This window comes from Brienomyrus brachyistius, chromosome 14 (genome assembly GCF_023856365.1).
Source record: "Brienomyrus brachyistius isolate T26 chromosome 14, BBRACH_0.4, whole genome shotgun sequence".
Taxonomy (NCBI): Eukaryota; Metazoa; Chordata; class Actinopteri; order Osteoglossiformes; family Mormyridae; genus Brienomyrus; species Brienomyrus brachyistius.
In genome coordinates this window covers 2,313,909-2,338,073 of record NC_064546.1, presented here as the reverse complement: position 1 = coordinate 2,338,073, position 24,165 = coordinate 2,313,909, and the positions used below count along the sequence as shown (strand labels likewise).

At 47.1% G+C, this 24,165-nt stretch overlaps 1 protein-coding gene across 1 annotated transcript; it reads left to right on the top strand.

Moving 5' to 3' along the window:
• On the top strand, positions 1-18,067 carry peli2 (pellino E3 ubiquitin protein ligase family member 2). Its single transcript, XM_048975563.1, has 6 exons — positions 1-327; positions 9,153-9,282; positions 12,692-12,793; positions 12,994-13,191; positions 13,270-13,458; positions 15,292-18,067. Exons 1-6 carry the CDS (start codon positions 251-253, stop codon positions 15,868-15,870), a joined length of 1,275 nt encoding a protein of 424 aa, XP_048831520.1. The 5' UTR covers positions 1-250; the 3' UTR covers positions 15,871-18,067.
• Positions 18,068-24,165: the final 6,098 nt, after the last annotated feature.

Here is a 24,165-nt window from a genome sequence, read left to right as displayed (position 1 = left end):
CTGTTTTCGAGTCTGTTCCAAAGAGGATTCAACCGCCTAAGTGCGGACTGCGAGTTCGAACTTGTGTCTTCGCTTGATAAAGTTTAAACGGTCACAAGCGTGAGGGAAGCGCAAGGTCCGAGTTCAGAAAGCGATTTTACGTCACTATGCTGGTAGAGGGAGGTCTGAAATGGACGTAACTGGTCCGCTTTGAAGGATATTCACTACATTTCCATTTTAAGCCTGGGGAGGACGAATTTAACGAAGCCTCATGTTTTCGCCCAGCCAGGAGGAGCGCTGCACCCCCACGAAAGAGCCTGTGAAGTATGGGGAGCTGGTGGTGCTGGGGTGAGTTAAGAAGGAAGAAAAACGTTACCAAGTTATAGCCCGAGTTTAAGAGGGCGGGATGCTAGACAGAAAACATTCACACTGCTTTCATTTAATCTTCGCGCTTATCTTGGATTAAAAATATTAATTTTCTGAAATTCTACTGCATGTAACAAAATGTGGTTCAGACCAGGTGCAGTATGATGAGACATTTAACAGCGGTTCGTGCGGGCCCGTTAATTACATCAGAGTTTTGCCCCGCAGATGTATCTGTGCATGATGATCGTGCTGGTAATGTAACTTCTTGGTTTCTCCCACCATGGCGAAGTGATCTGCAATATGGCAACTTATGGTACTTCAGTGGGCGACCGGGGGATCAGGCACGTAGGCTGTATTCTATTATGTGAAACGCAAGATACGATTTTCCACCTAATTGAAATATCAGTAGCGTTGTGTTTTAGCGGCGGTTTAAATCGGACTGGCTAATTTTGGGATCGAAGAATAAGTTTTTACTAAGTGTCCGCGGCCACGACAGCCCTTCCTGGACAGAATCTCTCCGCGCTGCGCGAAGGCGTCGAGAGAAAAAAAGCACTGATTTCTTTTTCTTTTTGCTCCATGTCTTGGAAACGGCTCGAGAAAAGTCAGACTTGTTCAAGGCCATTTCCTGCATTCGAGCTGCTTTAACGACCCATTGTTTGCACGGGATGTGCGGAGTGTGTCCGCTATCTCATGCATCGCTCAAATCCTCACCACCATGTAATTAATCGGCGTAAAAATACGACACATTGTATTGTGAAAACGCTTCCTCGGGCAAAATAATCATCTCTCCTCCTAAGGCAAGAAAATCACCCTATAGTTAGAGTATTTATCTCACGTCGCGACTTTTAGTAATGTAGTATAACTAAATATTAGTGATAAAGACTTCAGTGTAAGGATATGAGTTATGATTATCATTTTCGATATATCTGAAATACTTATTTAACAGGGTTTTCCAATAATTCGTTGTAATGTTAAACACTACGATTAGTTAATTACACTAAGGTTAGTGTAGTGGGAGGGTTTGTTGGCAAAGGTGCGAAGTTTTTTTTTTTTTTTTCCTGTCACTAACCTAGTTTGTGTATTTTTTTTCTGTCATTAACGGAAGTGTGACGACGCTTATGGTTATAGGTAATAAACGCGTAGCCTTTGCTATAGGAGGCTGGGTTTTGCAACTGCGTACAAGTGTTTTTAAAGCCGTTTTGGTTTGTAGTGCACTGTCAGCTGTTAGACCATTTTATTTTTATGTGCTGGGACACGTGCATGGTTTAAAATGAGGTGTGTAAGCTTTATTTGGCGGATCTCCTTAGACTTTCGTTTATAACCTGAAATAAAAAAAGCCATGCGTCATGTCATTTAAAATGTAGACATCGTCAATAGTCTATTTTCTTACGTTGAAAAGCCAGATTATTCATCGAAGGCACGTTTGGGGAGGACCAAAACGTGAGCAGTCTGTTAATTGTATGACTGACCTGCTTTAAAGCCCTGATCACATGAGTCGCCTGTGGGAAATAGATTTTTTTTCACATGATTAATGCTTTACTGTAACTTAGACACAAACATAACGGTTACTTAAATAATTAATTAATTACTGACGTAAATATGAAATGATGCATCTTTTGTTGTATTGCTGTTTTTTGGGTTGCACCCATTGCTGTTAAGTGTTAACGGTAAAATCATTCACATTAAACTGCGCTATTCTCACTATTTTACGCACGTACTTGTGCTACTGGGGATGATTTTTTTTTTTTGGCTCACTTTTTTTTTGTTGTTGCTGTTTCTGTATAGCGGCTGCAGCCTTGTATAAAGTTGTAGATGGGAAGACACATCCGTGGAGTTATAGATTTGAATGGCAAATGGCCTGATAAGCAAAAGATGGAGAAAAGTGCCCCTCCCTTCTTAAACCACATTATAGGTGTGTCTGCAGTAGATTTTTGGGGTAGTTTCATTGTGGTGTAATGACCTAGGCCTGTTACTGCTTATCTTGTGGGATATACTACCAGTGGGATTCAGTGTCGATGTGTGTTTCCCGAACTGGTTGAAATGGCGAGTTTTGAGTGCACTTCCTTATAAGAGTGTCACAGTGAGTGAGCCTGCTGAGCCATTAAAGGTGTATGAAGTGTGGAGGCCTGCGTTTGAAGAGGAGCCCTGATCTGGAGTCTGAGCAGGCCTTCTCTCAGCTGATGAATTGGGGGGGGGGGGGGGGGGTGTTTGGGACGGTGGTGTCCCCCCGCTCTCTTCCAGTGCTGGACGCTGGCAGGCAGAAGCGGGTCAGCCGGCTGCAATGAAAGGGGTTATTGATCCGGGCCGGGAGTCCCATCTCCTCAGCTCTCCGTCTGCCGCATCTATGGGACTGAACCCCATTGATTGTGGTGTTCACTGAACAAGCGGCCTCTGTAAGGACGATAGGGGGAGGCGTGTGCATCCCTGGAGATGTCTCCGGGTGCCAGGAACACGGGGCTCCCAGAGCGGGTGCATGCCACAGCCAAGGCACCATAATTCTCCTCCAGAGTCCTCGGGTGGTGCTGCGAGGGGTGGGGGAGCTTCCGGAATAAGGCCCCCGTGAGGGAGGCGGAGAGCTGTGACTGATGGCTGGGTGTTCAACACTCTCGTATTACTTTGGTGCCATGAAAATGAAGCGGAGCTCCACTGATGCTTAGCGTGATTGACGGGGTCAGGGGTTCAAGAACCCTACAGTGTGACCCCCTTTTTATCCAAATTTCCTTTTTGGGTGGTTTGTGACCCCCCATGTTAGAATGTACACTTGTGTTAATGTATTTCACAGTCACTGTCGCTCCTCAGTTAGGTTCTTCTTACTGGATTTGTTTTTCTTCCATTTTTATTACCTGTTTAGTGTTACTTCTGCAGTAGCTGAAAACAGAAGCTGTCAGGACATCAGGTTTCATCCATGGAGTTGCCTTGATTTAATTACTAATCTAAATAAAGAGCCCATTTTAATGTGGCCAACTTCGCTTGTACTTATCCTGGTATTAATGCTTGATTTTAGATTGTTGGGGACCTTGCAGATATCGCTTAGCCTTGATGCTGTCTTATTTTGGATATTTTTAGGAGTGTTTCTTTCTGATTGAGCCGTGAAACGTAAGGGCTACAGATCCGGGTATACAGCTAATACTGCCAGTGAATCTTGCTAGTGTGTGTTTTATTTATTTATTTATTTTTTTACAAAGTATCTTTAGTGCATCTTCTACGGACCCTTCTATGAGATGTAAAAGACTTCTAAGTTATCTGCTGTGCTCCCAGATCCCAGTGAGGTTTGTCCCAGGAGACTGAAGGTGGACCAGGAGCTCCGGGTGTCTTTCCATTGGTTTGACACTCAGGATGCCATTCAGCGTCATGTGGGCGCTCCCCAAATGAGGCTCCCCTGAGGCCTGGACTCCACTTTCATGTGGGAAACCTAGAGTGGGAGGGGGTTTCTGGGTGGGGAACACATCCTCACTATATTACTGGGCTGGGCTGGTTTGTCACTGCCAGTGTCTAGTCATGCTGTTCGTGTGGTTATGAAAGCTGTCAGCTTGCTGCATGTGGATCCTCTCCTTCTGTGATGTCGGGGGGGGTGGTGGGTGCTTTAGGACAGTGTTTCTCAAATCGATCCTCGGGGACCCCCAGATAGTCCATGTTTTTGCTGTGTGGCATGGAGCTGGGAGGAAGCAAAACCGTGGGCCGTCTGGGGTAGGGATGGGTATCATTAAGATTTTATCAGCATTACTGCTCTTACACATACTGCTTAATGATTCAGTACTTTGTATGGCACTCTTAGGTACTTTTTGAGTGAAAAATAAACAAATTAAGGACAGAATTAACATAGCTTTATTTTCTCATGTACTGTGTATAAATTAATATTGCATTTCAAACTGCAACATTGTTTTGAACAAGTCACTATTATGGATTATAAGGTGGTTATTGAAATTGAAAATGTTTATAGCAAAAAATTGCAGTGTTTTGAACAATTTGCTAATATAGATTGATGTTATGATGGAAATGTAAAGCAAATGTGAGTAAGTGTTCACTTTTAAGCGAATGGAGGACTTTTTCTTTGATGGCAGTTTTACTGAGTGGTAACTTTTAATTTGTCCAAATCACTAAATCTGTGATCTGAAACTGTGAATTTCAGAATGACCTGTGACGCTATGAGCATTTCATATGGAATTTATGAATGCACTCATCACAATCAGCTGGCTATTGGTTACCATTAACCCATATATAATTTAGCTAACTGCGTGTGGGCTCCTGGCTGCTAAGCACACATAACAGCATACACAATGATGGATAAACTATGAGCTAGGCAGTTGAAAACTGCATTTCTCTGTATGCATGTGATTGACTTTCTCTAGATGTTTCAATAAATTGCTTTTATTTCCACCCTTAAATGCAAAAGACTTGTTACACTTCTGGCAACAAGCATTGTCAGCATCGACGCTAGTGGAATGTTACCACACTTTTGAAAGTTTTTAGTTCTCTCCGCCATCGTCACTAAAAGCTGTGTCTCTGTGTGTGTGCTGCACGTTGCTGCGTGTGAGAGAGTGAGAAAGAGAGCGTGAGCGAGTGAGCTGCCCCATGCCCCGCTCTTCACACACAGGCTGAGAGAGATCTCTCTTCTCAATTAAGATTAGCAAAAATGCCATCAGAACGGTGAGATGAAATGTGCAAGAGAACGTTTAAGTAGCAATAATAAATAGGAAGTCTATTTTCTTAATTTCTGTTAATAACAAAACTGATAATGTCATAGCTATGATCTTTAATAATTTAGCCACAGGGTCCATTTGATACTCAATTTTGGTACCCAGCCCTACTCGGGGGGGGTCCCCAAGGACCGGGTTGAGAAAGACAGCTTCAGGAGTTATTGAATGGGCTATGCATGGTGGGGTGACACTTGTAGCATGTGTTATTCTGAACATAAACTCTTTTCCTTTCTCTTTTGATCTGAACTGAGGTTCCTTCTCCACTAGGATGTTGAGTTTCTTGGATGCCAGTTGCGTGTGAAGGTCAGTGCCCATGCTCCCTTCAACCCTGCAGGATGTTTTTAATGCTCCCAACTTGCTGATGACCGCTGGAAGTGTTTATTTTGGTTAATCAGTTCTCCCTTCCCCGATATAACAGCCCAATAGTCCACTGAGAGGAGCAGTAGTGAAACTGAAACAAGCAGGGGCAGACAACAGAGAGAGGCTCTAATCTGTCTGCGATTGGGGCTAAAGCGGCTGGCGGCCCCTCACTGGGGTCAAAAAGGAAAGGGATTACGGTTATGTAGAGTGGCCACAGGGGGCGGCCGGGACGCCACCACTCCCAGAGCTCTGGAGACTTTTCCGTTCTGCTTCATTAAATGGGCAGTGACCTGAAACTTCAGTACGGACGGCTGCCTTAGGTGCCAGCAGTGCTGGGGGCTCTACTCAGACCTGACTCGGAGCTCAGTCCCCAGTGCGGGGCTCGAATCGGACAGCGACCGGACTCGTTCTTTTGGTTCTTCTTTGTCTCCAATGTCCAGGGTGTTTCGAGGCCGTTCAGCATCACCCCCCCCCCCCCCCCATTGCCACATTATGAAAACACATCCCTGCTGTGACCATGTGTTCCCAGCCTGCTGGGCAGCAGGGGTGACAGGTGGCCCCATTGAAGGGGGGGGGGGGGGGTATTTGGACTGGGCTGTTGTTGTGGCATCAGCACGGTGACAATTATCATTTTTGAGGACGAGTGGAGGAGTTGTGCCAGAGAGGTGGGTGAGGGCTGGGAGAGCGGCTGGCTGTAGGGGACGCCCATGTGGGCAGTCAGCGACACTTTGTGGGCTGAACTTGGGTTTGCACCACATCTTCCTGTTGAGGGAGATGCTCTGCAGAGAGGAGGGGAGGCTGTAGGCCGTTTGGACCAGGCTAAAGCATGGGGCTCTCCCAGCTGTACAGGGCAGCTGGTGGATGCCGAGTTTTGGTCAGCTGCCCCCGCGATGCCAGTTATCTTCTCCCAGCATGGCCATCTCTGTACAAGAGGCCAGGGAATTTGGGGAGAGCCTGGGGATAAAAAAAGGAAGATACTGTACCATTGTTCCCCCACATGGCATCAGGTAACAGGCTAATGGGATTGTACTCCCACCCTCTTTTAATGGGGAAGCCTTTTGTTTGAAAATCCTGGCTAAGACTGGACACCCCACCCTGCCTGTCATTGGCCTGGGCCTGGGACGGGGGCGGGGGAGCATGTGGTCATGGCATCAGAGTTTGGGGCTCCAGTTAGTGATGGGGTGTTGATTCTGTCTCATTGCCAAAATCTTAGAGCATGAATGGGAGGGGGGTATCCCACTGACAGCCTGCCTGTCTGCTGTTGTTTGTGGTGAGAAGTGGACATAAGTACAGCATATATGTGACCGCGTGACTTGGGCTGTTGCCATGAGGAGAGCCAATCAGACTATGAGAGCTCCCCCCGAGCCCTCCTCCCATCAGTATTATGAAACCTGGCACTTTGGCCCGTGTTTTTACCTTTTTGTTCTCGGCGTCAACCTAGTACATCGCTGTCGTCACACGCCTGGAGACACTTCCTTGTACGCAAACACACAGCCGCTGTGCCAGCATCCCTATGTTGGGCGGCTTGTACTGGGAGCGTGGTTTGAGTCAGCCTTTCAAAAGCGTGAAAACGCTCCTAAGGTGTTTCTGGGAACAACCTGACATGTTTACACCGTGGTTTTTGGGGGAGGGACTTTTTAAAAGGTTTTGCAATCATATGATGTGTAACATGTAACCATAAACAGGATGTAACATGCAATCATAAATTCGAAGTGCACAGAACTGCAGTAGGCTGTTTTCCAAAACCTGATGTGGAAATATTTACTCTGTCAGGTTGTTTGAATCGACCTTTCTAATGCGTATGATGAGGATTCTGTACAATTAGATCATTTTATTTTAGTTTTTTAGTAATGCCTGGGAGCTTGACGGGGATGGCTGACAGCAGACTGCAGTCTTGGAACCTCTCCTATCCTCAGCTTGCATTGGTGCCCCTCCTATTTGCGACGGGTGTGGGTCGTGTTTGACCGGGACACACACCTATGTGACAAAGGTGTGGAGCTCTGCGTGCCTGGCCAGCGCCCAAGTCCGGTGAGGTGGCTACAAGCAGACAGAAAACGGTGCTTAATCACGTGTGAGATGATGCAGAGCGGCATGTGCTGTTTAGAACAGGGGTCGGCGACCGTGATCCTGGAGTGCCGGTATCCAGCAGGTTTTTCATTCTACCTGGTTTCTCATGATCACACCTAACCTCATGCAATAGTAACTCATCAGGTAGGATAGAAAACCTGCTGACCCCATGATCAGATTTGCCTACCCCTGGTTTATAACGTGTAATGCTACAGTTATGGGATGTCAGTAGTTCTGCATGGTGTATCACATTGCGATTGTATAGAGCATGTGCAATATTCACCAGGACTTCAGATGACGGACATAAACATTTGTCTCAACACCAGCGTTTCGGTATTATACGGATATTTATGTAAGGCCACAATTTAAGTAGATTCGTAGTGTTCCTAAAATATTAATGAAAAGTATATTATGACTCAGAAGTTAATATGTATGAATTCGATGAATCCTTACATTTAAGAAATGTCGGACTTTAAACTGCAAAATGTACTGCCACACCACCGATATCTTTACCCTGTTTATCCACAGTATCTCCTCTTTTAAAAGATGTTATGGTTGCTGAGCTGTCCCTTTATTCACTGCTGCTTCAGTGCTTATTGCTTCCATGATAAACCAAAATATTAGCATGTGGCATGCTCCACAAACCGAATTTAATAAACATAAGGATTTGCTGAATTTAACTATTGGGTGTTACAATAGTCATCCCATGAATATTTTAGGTGTACTACTAACTTGCTTACCAAATTGTGGTAGTAAATGTCCATATAGTACTGAATGGCTGGCATCTAAAGCCCAGATGATTATTGCGCATTTACCATATAATTGCGATCACGTTGCGATAATTATATATATATATATTTATATCATGCAGCCATAGATCAGCATGGAGCTGACTGCTTTTCTGTGATGTTATCACTGGGTATTATTGAAGGCCTTCTGTCCCCTGGTGGTACAGTTCCTGGTGTATTTATTGATACAGTGAAGGGCTCTACTTTTGTCATGAATCCCCCCCCACCCCACCGGCAAGGGACCATTACAGAGGACCCCCTAGGAGCCATGGCTCCAGCGTCCCCTGGGGCACATGGGGAGGCCCGGGAGGAGACGGCCAACCTGTGCTGATGTCTTCCTGCCGCGTCCTCCCTGGGGACGCAGTGCCTACGTGACACATGTGCAGCTGTAACACAGAGTAGCATGCTACTAATCTGAAGGAGGGGAGCGGCACAGCATGGAGCCGCCCGTCCTCTGGCCTCGGCTCCCGCCCCTTTGTTTTTCTTTCTGGGACTTTCTAGTGAGTCGTCAGCCAGTATCCCCCCCTCTCCACCACTTTGTTGGCTGCTGAGACAGATTCCTCTGCGGTTTGACTGCTCCTCTTATGGGGCCCCTTTTAACATCCACAGTGAGCCTAACCTGAGGGTGCTCCCCTGCCCTCGGGAAACTGCCCTCTTTCTTGCCTGTGCTGTACTTCTTCGTCATGCCAGTGAAAGTCTCCATCTCACTCTCATGCCCCCCCCCCCCCCACCACCACCTCGCTCCTACTGACCCAGCAAACCAGCTATCTTGTTTTGCTCCTGTCTGCTGTGAAACGGTGCCAGAAGTGTTGTGTACCCTGAATTAGCCTGAGAGGTTCCCCACGGCTGTGTCGAAACCTCTTTATTTACGTTCTTTATTTCCTTTGTCTTCAAGGTACAATGGCTCCCTGCCAAGCGGTGACCGGGTCCGCAGGAAAAGCCGGTTTGCCCTGTTCCGTAGGACCAAAGCCAATGGCGTAAAGCCCAGCACAGTGCACGTCCTCAGCTCGCCGCAGGCCAGCAAGGTGAGAGCGTGGGGGCGCCGATGCAGTGAGAGGTAACAGAGTCTAGGAATCATGGCGCGAGATCCCCGCTCACTCGCATTCTCTTGTTTTGGCAGCTTAGCCAGGCTGCTAACAAGCAAGGGCCTGTTTGCTTTCTGGAATGTGTCCTTTTGAGCAAATGCTAATGTTTGCTGTGTATTACCAGTCAAGCTAGTGACCTGGAACTCCACCTCCGCACCTACTGTGCCATGTAGCCCCCTCCATTCAGCCGATTGCCTCCAGCCTACTGGGGGGTGGTGGGGGGAAGGGGGGATCACTGCTGGCCCATAGGTGTTTGTGTGCCTAATTATAATATATTGCACTGATCTGGTGTTTATGAATTACATGTTGCCCGTGTGACTGTATTTCCGTCTCTCACTTTGTCTCCTGTCGCCTGATTCTGGCCCAGCCTTGATTGGCTCTCCCAGGGTTTGCTCTGTAAGGGGTCCCTGAAGGAGGGCTGGGCCCCACTGCCATGTGCTGTGTAGCATAACTACCTTGTTTTGAAATTACGCCTGTGCCCTTATTTCGCTTTTGGGTGCCAGGTGGTGGAAACACCCCTTCTGCCGTGTGACCTCAGAATTTCCTTGGTCTACCTGGAAATTATTCCCCTGCCTCCTCCTCGCTTCCCATCCCCTCCCCTCCCAGCTTTGACATCCCCCTGATCTTATGTACTCTGTTGCTGCTGCCTGGGTCAGGAGGCCGTCTTCCTATCATTGCGTTTTTCCACTGTTACCAAGAGCCTAGCCATAACAGCCGTACCACAAGTTGGCAGTTTTTCATCCATGGAGTAACCATGCTTATATGGCCCTATTTACAAGCAGGGCCAAAAGCATGACCAAACTGAGCTGGTTGTGTCACCACCATCTGATTGGTAAAAATGCCCAGAGATACCAGTTCTGTGGTCTCTCTATGCATGAATTATCTGAGGGGAAAAAAATGGTTTGTTCTATATATTATTCATTATTAGTAGCATCTCGCATCTCGATGTATTGATGCATTCCTGATAAAAAGAACTTGAAAATTTCCAGCCACCTACTTAAAAAAGACCTATACAACAGCTGAACAATATGGATTTGTGATGCAAATTTATGCAAGAAAATGCTAATTCCACTAGCATTTGATGCTGACATTACACAGTGATTGTCACAGACCTGATAGCAGAAATTAGCACTTAGTGTACTTCAAGATTTACTATGTGAACAGTAAATAGGGGTGTCTTCTGTTTTACATCACCGGCGCTCTCCAAACCCAGCTAAGCCTTTACCCAGCAGACCCTTCTGCAGTGGAAAACCAAAGTGAACTGCAACTGTAACTGGGTTGTCTGTTCACGGGTCGGGTACAGCTCGGTTCCTGTGTGCTAGTCGAAAAGTGCTAGTAGTGCATGGGTGGGAGGGAATGTCACATGATGAAACATCTTCCCTGTAGCAGATCCTGCAGGCACTTTTCATTCCTATTTCCCAAGATCTGGAGTTACTTGTTCCACGTGTTTTCAGCTGGAATGTTCCTGCAGCCCCCCCCCCCCCCCCCCCCCACTCTTCCTGTCTGCCAGCACTCTGATCTTCCTCGCCACTGACTGGAGAATCACGTGCTCCTAACCAGTCATGCTACACAAGCTTACTGTCGCCTTTTCCTCACTCTGCCGTGTGTCTCTGCCTGGGCCCCCCCTCACCATTTCCTCTGATTGGAGACTGGAGTTAGCAGTGTTGCTAGGCAGGTTTTGAGGGGAGGGCAGTTCCTGCGGGACAGTGAGTAAAATTGGGTGTGTCAGGAGAAATAAAAAGTTGAAGACGGTACCGGACCAGAGGGTTCTACTTTATGGCGTCAATAAGGAGAATCTGCCGGGAAACACTGTGCCTTTGGTTTTCTCTTCTGGTGTTGATTGGGGTGGGGTTGGGGAGGGAGGGAGGGCACTGGAAATATCATTTTGTTTTCTGGATCAAGATGCCTTGGTCTAGTCATTGATGTGCTGGTGAGAACCAGAGGGGAAAAGAATGTGTGTGAAGCCAAAATAGTGTTGTGCTGATCAGACAGCAATGGAGGGATGTAACAACCAACTTTGACCTACATAGCGGAATTTATGATTCATGCTGTTACTGTGTGAGCAGGGAGGAGAGGGAGGGGCATGCATCGTGGACGAGACCTCTGATGACGACCGGATGATTTTCAGAAGGAAAAACAAAACCGAAAGGGCTGTAGGCTCTGTCCCTGCCAGTGACACTGACTGCCAGGGGAGGTGTCTGTGGGTGTGTGCACGTGTCATCACGATGGCTCATTCTTGGGAAATTGGGAACAGTCACTGGAGTTTCCTGTACAGCTCTGCCGGGTGCCAGCCCCTCTCAGAGTCTGTGTAGCTTGCCCCCCCCCCCCTCCCAGCAGGTCCTTGTGGACTGGAGCCCTTTACTGAAGAGCTCCTATGATCTGGGTCTCTCTGCCAGGCACTCTTTAATTCCTGCCGGCACTCTCTAATCTCACGATTGACCTCGATTAGTGGGAACGCTGGCTCTCACATCTCAGACACAGCTTCTCATGTAACGCCTGCTCCCTACACACACACACACACACAGACTCACTCACAGCCTGTTCACCACCTGCTTACCACCTGCTTCAGGTGTGTTTGATGTTTTAGTTTGCCTTGTGCCCCCTGTTCGGTCCTTCAGCATGCCGCATATCTATGCCCCCCACATTGTGCCTGTAGAGGGTGCGCGTCTCTTGTTAGCGGAGGGCAGGGGTGTGACTTGTTCACCCTCCACCTCGGAACATGTGGCGCCCTCTCTGGTGAGACTGCTTTCCATCACCGCCCTGCTTTTGCTTGACTCTGCTATTACCATACCTGCTACTGCTCTTACCACGGTGGAGAGGGAGATTTTAATGCCCCACTTACTTCTTGGTGTGAGAGTGCTGGGTGTGACCCGGCCCGGGCCCATGTACCTGTCGGCCTGCTGTTGCTGTGTGGTATGCTGCCCGTGAGCAGTGCCTGCAGGCCTGGAGCCAGACAGACAGGAGCAGCCCAGGAGCAGTGTGCCAGGCCCTCTCTCCTGCCCCTGCTGAGTTCTGAGATGTGTTCACGGATAATGGCGCCTTTGTTGCCCCCCCCGCTCCCCCCACTGGTGATAAGAGCAGTGCAGACTCCTTGGTGCTTGACCAGCCTGTGAACCACGTCAACTGAGGCTGCAAGCAGCAGGCCTGTAATCGCTGTTTCCTGAACCATCACTCAAGTATGCCCCCCCTCTCACTTCCCCTAAATACAGTCACCTGATAGCATGTGAAGCCCAGTTAAGCTTTATTCGGGCCCTGCAATGTAAACCCCCCCCCAAAAAAAGAATACCTTGCGCAACAAGGGCTGTTTTTAATTGTCTGCTCTCTCCCTCCTCTGTTTTCTCCATTTCAGGCAGTGAACTGCAGGGGGCAGCACAGCATCTCCTACACCCTATCCCGGAACCAGACGGTCGTGGTGGAATACTGTCATGACAAGGACACCGACATGTTCCAGGTAGCGCACTTTCTCATTGGCTCATTTGTATGTTGCATCCGAGCTGAACCACACTGTAATTTGAAAGGACATGGTAAATCCAACCCAACAGGGGTTATGAAGGGTCCTGTAGTGGTGGTGCTTGAACGGCAACCTTATGCACCAGCCTGAGTTTGACTGTGCGTTCTCACCCATGCGTTCTGTCTGGCTTGTTGTTGTAGATCGGTCGCTCTACGGAGAGCCCCATCGATTTTGTGGTGACTGACACGGTGTCCGGGAGCCAGGGCTCAGAGGAGACTCCCATCACGCAGAGCACCATATCACGCTTTGCCTGCCGCGTGGTCTGTGAGCGCAGCCCCCCCTACACTGCCAGGATCTATGCCGCCGGCTTCGACTCCTCCAAAAACATCTTCCTCGGGGTGTGTGTGCGGGGCACCTAGTCATTTTCAACTTTTTCGATGAGCTGTGTGGGGTATAACCTCCTCCTGCCCCCGTAGGAGAAAGCTGCCAAGTGGAAGAACCCGGATGGTCACATGGACGGCCTGACGACCAATGGGGTACTGGTCATGCACCCCAGGGGCGGCTTCACGGAGGACTCGCGGCCCGGCGTCTGGAGGGAGATCTCTGTGTGCGGCGACGTCTACACGCTGAGGGAGACCCGTTCGGCTCAGACCCGTGGCAAGCTGGTCAGTGCCGTGAGCTGCCGTGCCATGTGACACGATGCATTCTGTCTCTTTCAGAAGCGTTTAGACTGACAGCTTGTGTGAATAAAGGTCACCAGTCAGTCCCCTGTGGTCATTCTTGGATGCCCCTTGATTCCCTGTGTGCTCCATGGAGGTGCTGGTGCCCTTTTACAAATCGGGGAGACCGTGGCCGTGTGCTTGTGGGGGTGGGTCACTCTTCCTGTGTCCATCAAGCCGGGGCATGCTTCCAAAAAGCATAGTTGCTAACAACATTGCTAAGAATAGTTGCTAACAATATTAGCAACTTGCATAGATGGACCCATGCAACTGAATGGCCCCAACTATGCATGTTGCTAATGGGAGTGTTTGGGAAAACGTATCCCCTTACTTGAGTGTGTGGTGATTTTGGGTGGCCATTTTTAAAAAGCTTTTAAAGTGAAAATAATTTCTATGCTGCAAGTAAATGCCGCTAAATGTTGCCTGCATTACCAGTCCATGAGCCTGGGGTTGAGTGGTTTACACCCTGTAATTGGTGTTTTAATGAATAGCAAGTCAGTGCAGACTGCGTAAACCTGGCTTTAATGCCAACATGACTTATCAGGAGTAGGGGCTGCAGCCTGTAAATGGACCAGAACCCCAAATCCTGAGGTGACCTCCACCCTGCTGTTATCGCAACCTAAAAAAACGTGACTAAGTAGCGCAGACGAATGCTTTCAACGTCGGTCCCTGGGCTAATTTTCGGTGAGCCGGATCTGAGGCAAAGCAAGATCTGTAACCTAGATACCGTCTGCAACTGTATTCGCGTTTGGGTTTATGACGCAAGTAGAAAGCAGTGCAGACTCATGCTTTAGCAAACACTCTGGTATGGTTTAAACTGGGGAAGGTGAAGTTCGAAGGAACCTGTAACTAGCATAAAGGCCAGTCGGACTGCTCTGAATAAAGTGGCTGCTTAATCTTTTAAGCATTCTGCATTGTGGGAATCTAATTAAATGATCGTCTGGGTAGACAGAAAATTATAGTCTTCTTGCTGTTTAAAAAGTAAACATGAGTGCAGGGGGAATGTTCAGGCTGAGAGTCTCCCCCAAGTCCTGCGTTTCATAGGTTTCGGCTCCAGTCTAACACTCTGTTTCTGCTCTTAGCAGAAGTGAAGCGAACGGTTAAATTTTAAGCATGAACGACTTACAGGAATCGGTCAGCCAACGATTGAGGTGGCTCTGATGGATCAAAGAAAATAAGTGCAAATCAGGTTTATTCGTAATTTTCTGCAGAGTTATTTTTGATCTATGCTCTTCAGTGCTCTACAAATTGACCGGATACTTGAAAGGAGTGCTTTTAATAGTTTTAATCTGAATCAACTGCAAAGAAAAACGTTCCTTCTTTTTTATAGGGAGTTGAAAGAAAAAAGTTGTCTAAAGTCTGTTTAACATTCAGGTTTTGGCTTTGTCTTCATTGTGGTTCTTCTCCCCCTTTAAACAGCTGTTTACCATTTGTGATTCTTAAAGAATGTACACAGCATTTTTATCTGAAGTTATTTTGCTGAAAATATTGAAGAGTCAGGAAACACCTACATCAGCCCCCCCCCTTATTTTCTGAATCTGAAACAAAGGTGTGAACCAGGGGCATTTCTAGCTATTGAAAAGAGCTATTGGCTAAGTCAAATTTACCTGGGGCTTGAATTTTTTTTTTTTTTTAAGGAAAATCGGAATTAGGGGTAACATACCACCAATGATCAGACCTATCAACGTTCATAGTGTGACTCAGAGCTGTTTCAAGGGACAGAGCTGGGAAGCGTATGTCAGGCTCCAAATGCTTAAGTGTCTGCGCTGCCTCCTGCAGGTGGACAGCGAGAGCAACGTGCTGCAGGATGGCTCACTGGTGGACCTGTGCGGTGCCACACTGCTGTGGCGTACGGCGGATGGCCTGTTCCACACACCCACACAGAAGCACCTGGAGGCGCTGCGGCAGGAGATCAACGCGGCACGGCCCCAGTGCCCCGTGGGCCTCAACACGCTGGCCTTTCCCAGCCTGCAGCGCAGCCGCACCCTGTCCACGCTGGAAGACAAGCAGCCCTGGGTGTACCTGGCCTGTGGTCACGTGCACGGCTATCACGACTGGGGCCACCGCTCAGAGCGGGAGTCCAACGCGCAGCGCGAGTGCCCCATGTGCCGTGCCGTGGGCCCCTACGTGCCACTCTGGCTAGGCTGCGAACCCGCCTTCTACGTGGACGCGGGCGCACCCACGCACGCCTTTGTGCCGTGCGGACACGTGTGCTCCGAGAAGTCTGTCAAGTACTGGGCCGAGATCCCACTGCCGCACGGCACGCACGCTTTCCACGCCGCCTGCCCCTTCTGTGCCACACAGCTGGAGCCCTCGCAGAGCTACGCCAAGCTCATCTTTCAGGGGCCCATCGATTGAGGGGCGCCCCCCCTCCCCCCCACTGTGAAGCTCCCATTTGGGTTTGTACTTACTGCCACCTTCAACTCTTGAGTCCCATTCTGCCCCCCTCAGTTGACATTTAGTTCCCCGCTCTGGTCTGACTGACATCTGGGTGAGGGAGGGGCTCCTTTCTCAGGCTGGCTGTTCAGATGAGTCCAACTTGCCTTCGCGCTACCACTTCATCTCTACACGGAGTTGTCTGAACTGCTCTGGCGCATTTTCATGTTTTTAACAAGACAAAGATGGCTAATAATGCAGATGCTGCCCGCCTGGCACGCTCCGCTGTCTCTGAAGGGCTAACTTCCGGTCAACTGTGCTACTTCCTGTTGCTAAAACGCCAAGATGTAGCGGAAGCGGGAAAGGAGGCGTGAGCTATGGAAAGCGCTTGCTGTGTGGTCCTCGGAAGCTTTTTTTTTTGGGGGGGGGGGGCATACAGCTGGACTGTTGGCTGGGAGCAGGACAGAAGGAGCCAAAAGCCTTGTGGGTAACTGGGTAACCACTCCCACTGGGTTCTGGGATATGATTGGATGAGGTGCCTGGAACGTTGCTCAGCCTGGATGCCCATCTCTGCATCCAGGAGCATTTCTCAGTGTGTGCGGTTGCCCTTCATTAATATACATGGACTGATTTCAGAGTCCGCTGCCCCAGCCAATCCCTCAGAATGTTTTAATAGATGATATAACAAAGTACTTTTAATTAAGAGGTTCTGAGTGGGGGTAGAGGGATGTTTCAAAGCAATAGTAAATCCTGTGTTTTCCTATTTCCCCCCCTATTTTTCAGGAATATTTTCCTACACTGAGACTGTATAGTTTTCTAATTTAAATGATAATATATTTTCTCTTGTATGCTCTGAGTGCTCATGTCAGGGTGCCTCTGCTTTCTGTTGCTGTCTGATCGGCAGCTTCCTCAAGGCCCTCAGTGCTGTTTTATTGAGCGCATAACCCTGCCACTGCTTCCATTAACCCTTATTTCAGGTGTACATGTGGTTTACTGCCACCCAGTTGTAGCGGTGAATGTATTACATCGCCTGCATGCCTTTCGCCCCGCTCTGGATGCGTGGGACAGTCTGCTGGCTGCCGTCAGCTTTTCAGATCGCGGCCTCTCTCCATGACGCTTTCTGTCGTGTGGCCTCGTCCTGTCCCCTGTCTGCCACCCCCACACTCCCCCTGTGCTATACGCTATGTCGTATTCCTCACGTCTGCGCTTTACTTTCATCCCGCTTCGCCCGTTTGCCTTTTATGCTTTTGTACCGCAGTTTTCGGCAGACCCCAGATTACTTCTCGGTTTCGCTTTCTAGCTGCCTGCCGGCGGGATTTCGCAGTTTCCGGCTCATGTTGTAACAGGTGGCATTATTAAGCAGTTTGTAGACAGACCATTCAATTCAACACTAAAGGTGGTTTCCTTCTGATGGCACACTTGCTGTTCAAGCCAAAGTCCCTGTCAGCCAGTAAAGGTGCTGCATCTCTCTGTGCAATCCATTTACCAGGTGCAATTATGACCAAGACTGTCACCACAAGTGTGTAGGGTGGCAGTGTTATAGGTTTTCTAAGTGCCGCAATTAGTTCAGACACCTGGGGAGAGTGTCCGCTGAATCCACATATTGGTGTGAAACCGTGCTTATTCAGAAACACGCCGTTGAGATAGTGCCCCATGTGACGGCTCTTCCACTACTGTCCGTTAGCACATGGAGGCCAGACCTTCGGATCGACCTAATCAAGGAGTCTGGAAAAACACTTGTGTGGCAGATTTGGGGTACAAAGTGGAACAAACCGTAAAGGAGCCAATGTAAGTGGTTATCTTCCTGAGGAAACCACAGCAATAATCGTGACCTCATCGAGGTCCACTTCAATATTTATAATGCCCAGCAACCCATAATGCTCAGTTGCTCTAATATGTGTGGAATATGCAATAAAGATGTCAGAAAAATTCTGTGTGTTACAGAACTGCTGGGGAGACCCCTCAGTGAGCTCTAAGTGGTGTGGCGGTGCGGGAGGTATACGTTTGCCCTGTCGCATCTCATTTACTGCTCATTCTAACATTCCTGTCTGGGGCTGGTCCTCCCACCACCAGGGGGTGCCACAATTGTATTTGTTTGTCCCTCATCTTTTATACAGTTGTTGGGGTGCTTGGGCACTCTAAAGGTTTACTTTACTAAAAATAAATGTTTAAAACATCATCTGTCTGCTACATTTATTCTTGCTACATGGTTCTGGGTTTGACCCTGACTGGATGGATGGATTGATTGATTGATTAGAGATATACAGAGTTATTACAATAAAGGTATTTGTGATTAGCCTTCATCGCAGAACCCTAACTGAAAGACCCTAATTAACCTGCTTTTAACGTGGTTTCATGTGCCAGTTTCTGTATGTATAGTTTGCTGGATTGAGCTTTGCTGGTTTCCTACTGGGATCCAAGAACATCGGTGTTACATTCTGCAGAATGAGATTTAAAAAAAAAAAAATCATCAGCTCAGTTTATCTTTTTTTAATGTCCAACCCCCACCCCCCTATTCGGATGACAACTTTATTTTAATTAGCTCCAGCTGAGTTTCTGTGACTCACCAAAGCTACAAATGAGTTAAATGTCAGTTAGTTTTGATGATAATTTTTTTCTGGAATTAATTTCTGGAGGGGTTTAAATAAATGGCATCTTTATACGGCTACGTTCACCCACTTTTTTTCCAATTTAAAATACAGCCTTCTTGAAACAATGATTGAACTTTTAAGTGGAAATCTAGTAGAGCCTTCAGGATTGGCTGCTGGCTGAGTGGTACATACTGTTTATTAGTGATATCACAGGCTACCATGACAACATTAAATGGAAGGCGTGCTGCGGTTTAGCAAGTGTGCTGACTTATAAATAGGCCAAAACTGTTGCCCCCGTGTCCATTTAATTGATTTTTAATAGCGTCTCTGTCTGAATAAGGGCAGGTGCAGGCCACCAGAGCTCCAGTTTAACCACTGAGCCATCTGAGAATACCCACGCTGTAAATAGAGCTCTGACCTGGTGCTTGGTGCTTGATTTTTCCCAGCTGTGCCAGGATAAACCCCAGTGGCCTAGTGGATGTGTCTGCTGATGGTGGAGCTCCTCAAACAGTCCACCGAAACAGCCTGCTTCCCTGGGTGGATGGCCTTCCACAACCTGAACACAGATATGGGTGTCAGTCAGGTCAATGGGATAAAAGGGAGTTTGGGAAAGGGGAATGTTTGTTACTTTGGGAAAATACCCCTCAAATATTTAATAGACAATTTGATCAATGATTATACATTCTTTTTACCTTTGAGGTTCAATTTATACTACTAATGAGCTAGTAGGTGGTCAGTGTGTCATTATGAAATAATTCAAATTTTGGGTTAAATATATTGAACCCAGTTCAATAAATCAAATGTGTTTAAGGATGTTTGGGTGTGTATATTGAAAATGCACCAATGAACCTGTCTGATTGTGTGAACAAGAATCTCACATGGTCTGGTCTTTCAGCTAAAAGCTATCCAGTTAATGATGGGTTTTGTCTATATAGTGACCTGCAGCCTCTCTATTAAAGCCATATTAAAACATACTCTAGTAGCTGTTGATTGTTGCGTGATAGAGCTACACACCCCAGGGACGGTCACTTGGAGCAATCATCCATTTGTGGCTATTTTTACACTGGTGATTCGCAAGAATTTTCAGTGAATCCTTTTGACGTCATTTTGGTATACACTTAAACATGTCTTCATCTAATTACCAAGAACGTTATGAAATTATCTAAAAGTGTTTGCGTCTTCTCAGAAACTGTAAACTGATACACTGATTTGAGGTTGGCGCTCCCCCTAGTGTGTGATTTTTAACAATACGCATGGAAAAGAATTTAGACGAGCATGAATAACGTAATGGCTCCATCTAGTGGCAGTAATAGGCTGTACCGCAGAATTACAGCCTTGTTACGCATGATGTTCCTCTGGGGTATCAGTTGCCGCTCTATTGCATCATCTCTTCATTGTAAAATTAACTAATAACGCTAGCTGCAGACAAAAGGGTTTCTTTATCAATTTGGATGGGAAAGGCAGTGACAACAAACTCTAATCTATTCCGTGGCGTTTCTTCAGGTGACTATGAAAAAACTGCATGACAACAATACATTCATTGAAAAAAAAAATCGGCATCCTTGCACATAACACAACTGAATATTACCTGCTGTAAGTCCTAAGTTAAAATAAATTCTGCAGAATATTACATTCATTTTTTTCAGATGCTCGGATGTTATCTGGAATATTTCTCTATATGTCAGAGGTTGGTGAACTTCTAAAGTCTTCGTAATACCTTTGTATGACGAAGGGCATAACTTTGGTTTGGACATTGGGGAGAGGGGGGATTAGGTCTCCACCCATATAGGGGAAGATGTGATTATTGGAGAGGTTGTATTGGCAAGTTTCGATTATTTGATTGTCCCCCCGTAATTTATACCTATATGTATGACAGCCCAGTAAATCTGCTAAGAGGTTAATATATGAAACTATGTACAAATGGACAGCTGTGCCCGTATTGTAGACTAGGTTAGATTATACGATTTCATGGTAACTTCAGGGAAGCTTCTACTCATTGGATCACTCTGCTAAGCAAATAGCATATGAACCTTTCAAACGGTATCTGTCCAACATTACAGAACTTTGACACAAGCCTCTTTATTGTGATCTCGTTAACATCCAAATTCCTGCATTACATCATCTGGTCACTAGAAGGCGCCCTTCACATAGCTGTGGTCTTTATTGCTAACAAAACTAGCAAGAAAGTGTGCGTGTGTGTATACATATATAAATTGAACATTACTGTTATGTATCACTTCCATATGCAGCTGGCTTTCCCTCACTCGACGCAGACATAGTTTTGGTTGCTTTCTTCTGTCAGCTATAAAACAATATAACCAGCGTCTCCATAGAGCCGTGACACCGGTACTTTTCTGTCACATTGCCTTTGGTGCCTTTGAACAGAAGGGGGAAATTCACGACTCCACTGACTGATTAATGGTCAGAGTCTGACAAGCTGAACGAGACTTCAGAGTACATTTTGAATTATTTTAATAAACCCATCCATCCATTTTCCATTACCGCTTATCCGCTACAGGCTCACAGTAATCCTGGAACACATCCCAGAAAAAAACAGGGCCCAGGACATCCTGGATGGGATGCCTGTCCGTCACAGGAGTACATCCTCACACTATATGTCTTTGGACTGTGGGAGGAATCTTGTGCAAACTTGGAAATGCCTCATGGCCACAGCGCCAAGGCAAGAAGCAAATGCATAAGGCAGGCAGTGGGGGAAAATAACTCCGTTTGTCTTTTTATGGAAAATTCCAGCAGTCTGGCTTATAAATTGATGTAGTTGGTAGTACTGTGTACTGGTTAGATATACTGTGCCAGTATATTACTGAATAATTTGCTGGTTTAAAAGTTCTACTGGTTTTTGACTTGAATGGTACAGTGACTAGTTACATGTCTGTGTTCGCCCCTGCCACCCTCACAAATGTGCATTTGACAACATTCACACATGAGGTGTGACTCTTGCTGGCGGGGAGGTAGAATGGACAGGGCACCACCTGGGTCCGCTTACACCTGGGTGTCCAGTTGGCGCCAGTATCCGTGTGCCACATCCCGCCCACTGGTGTCAACATCTCAGTCTGCAGTGCCAGATGAAATGCACTGTGGTGTCCTTTATGTGACTTAGGCCAGTTGTACACCAGGCCACAATGGCATGCATTGCTGAGATTATAACAACTGCAAACAGAATTATTTTAAGCTGAACTGTACGGCAGACAACATTTAAGATTTAAGAAAAATATTTAAGATGAAATATTGTATAGGTAAACCCCATATCAAATAACTGATACGATAAATAATACCTATTGACATCCTGATGTTTACCTATTAACATCCTTTTATGTGAACTGGCAGCAAAAGCTTCTTAATTGGTCAGCACCTCTTTCCCTGAACTGAACCAGAAAAACATTTTAAATAATTTATCTTGTAAGCAGTAAACAGTAGTTCCTATATCCTAAGTACTCAGCTGATGGAGTCTGGTCTGAATCCTTACTGAAACACATTTTACCCATATCATCCTCTGTGCAGCTGAGGACTGCTCGGGTCAAAAAGACCATAATGTTGGTCAGGTGAAAAGACACTTTTTAGTGTGTCATGGTGGGGCGTCTTTGTCCCAGGAGGGATCCGGCAAGCTGGGCGGCCTGTGGATCCACTTGCGTCTCTGACTGCTCCCCTGTGCTTTGCTGCTGAGTGTGTTTACCAAGCGCTTGCCGTGAGAGGCGTTCCAATTTCTTACGATACACATTAAACCCATTTCACGGATATGACACTGGCAGGTTGACGGTGTGTTCCAAAACAGAGCTGCTTCAGACTACAAAGAGCTGTCTTTTTTTTTGGGGGGGGGGGGCAGGGGAAGGGGGGTCACTTCTCAGGAGGGAGGCGCTGAGCTTTATGAAAACACTGATGCTTGACAGCTTCCCTGAAGCTTCCTATTCCGGTCAAGAAATACACCTGTCCTGCGTAGGTCTCCCTCAGCATCAGTGCCAGCCGCGCAGCTAGGTGGGGAAACCGGGCAGCTGTACGGCGAGAGCTGGGGGACTCCGGCAGCAGCCTCCCAATGACCTTGTGGGGGAAATCTGCGGAGCCCCAAGGGTGTGGATGACGAGGGGCAGCGAATAAAGAAGTTCATGCAGAGTTCATTCTCTGCTTTTTCATCCGCCGTCTCCATCCTTGTGCTGGGGGGCAGAATGCCATGATTCTGGGTAACAGGCCAGGAACACAGCCATGTACTCTAAAATATGTGGACCCCCCCCTTATTTTTTGTATTAATTTCACTGCAGGTGAAAAGGATACATGCAACCACGAATTAAGAAGAAGTATATCAAACATGCATGTAAATGTCTTGAGGATATCACTTCCTGATTGAAAAATATTTCAGTTCACTACTTGTACGTTGCTCTTTCATAGACACAAACTAAGTCTTTTATACTGTAGATGTGATGTGCAGATATGATGTGCAAGACCATTGTAATGTGGTGCAGCTCCAACCTCAAGCTTGAATTAGATCCTGATCTTGGTTCAGCCTGACTGTTCATATGTCAGGTAAATAAACCCACCACAAACCTAAGCATGAGTCCTTCGGAGTGGCAGTTCTCTTCACCTGCGGCCAACCAGGCTGGTGACTTCAAGTGCCCATAGTTTCATGAAGTGATGATCACATGATCATGGCTATTTACACAAGAGATGGCTTTCTGTTTCCCTGAGAATAGCTTGTTAGCTGCTCTCCTTGCTTAATTAATATGCACACCTCCCCAGGGTGCATCAACACTGAGCAGCCTGAGATCCAGCCTGTTTAATTCATCACGTTGACGCCCCTCCTTTTTCGCCGCCCCTCCCCCCTCCCCCGCTTCGTTCACTCCCCATTCTAACACTCCAGTCCCTGTGCGAAATTGCCCCCTCCTCGCCGTCAAATTTCAAATTCAAATAAGCCTCATTGCTATAGCAAATAAATAACTATTGCCAAGGTAATTAACTAAAAAAAATATTGCGGAATGTAGCACGTTGCAGTAGCTGAGCGGTCAGGATGCAATGAGAGTAACTGAACCAGACATTCTGGTACAGACACATGTCTAGCTGCAGAATGGTCTTCCTAAGTGACGGCCCTTTCATCCCATTTCTGAAGACCAGAACATTTCCCAGCATATACCACATCTTGGCTTCAATTCACAAATAAACAGTTTCTCTTGTTTATTGTGTTGCACGCTTCATTGCTGTCGCATTGATGTTTTACCAACATGACAAACATGTAATAGCTGTTCTAGGTGGATATCCCATCCGGGGTGGACCACAATGCACAGCTTGGAACAGGCTTCAGAGCACGGCTGCCGGAAATTGACGGTTGGGTGTTCAGCAGGGACGCTGTTGCCCGTTAATGCTGAACTATAGGTATCGCTATACTGCCGCACAAAGGCGCAGCACTGTAACTGCATATTTTATGATGGAAATTGCGTCTCAATTATTTACATACCGACTACACATCCCTGTGGGCTATCAAAAAACGCTGAATCCACTTTTCTCAGTATCAGTGTAGTGACTGTGTTTGGCTTTTGTGGGGCAGAACAGAGGGCAGCATGATGCGCCGGACGCCTGATCTCCTGCAAAATCAGAACAGCAGGTCTGTCTGAATGGTCAGGCTCCCTCCCTGCCTGTCACAACAGCACACGCTCCCTAAACTGAACCCAAGTGAGAGCTGGAG

Coding starts and splice junctions, on each gene's coding strand:
- peli2 (XM_048975563.1), top strand. CDS start 251: ATGTTTTCGCCCAGCCAGGAGGAGCGCTGCACCCCCACGAAAGAGCCT. Junction 9,283..12,691: donor GCTCGCCGCAGGCCAGCAAG/GTGAGAGCGTGG, acceptor TCTCCATTTCAG/GCAGTGAACTGCAGGGGGCA. Junction 13,459..15,291: donor CTCAGACCCGTGGCAAGCTG/GTCAGTGCCGTG, acceptor TGCCTCCTGCAG/GTGGACAGCGAGAGCAACGT.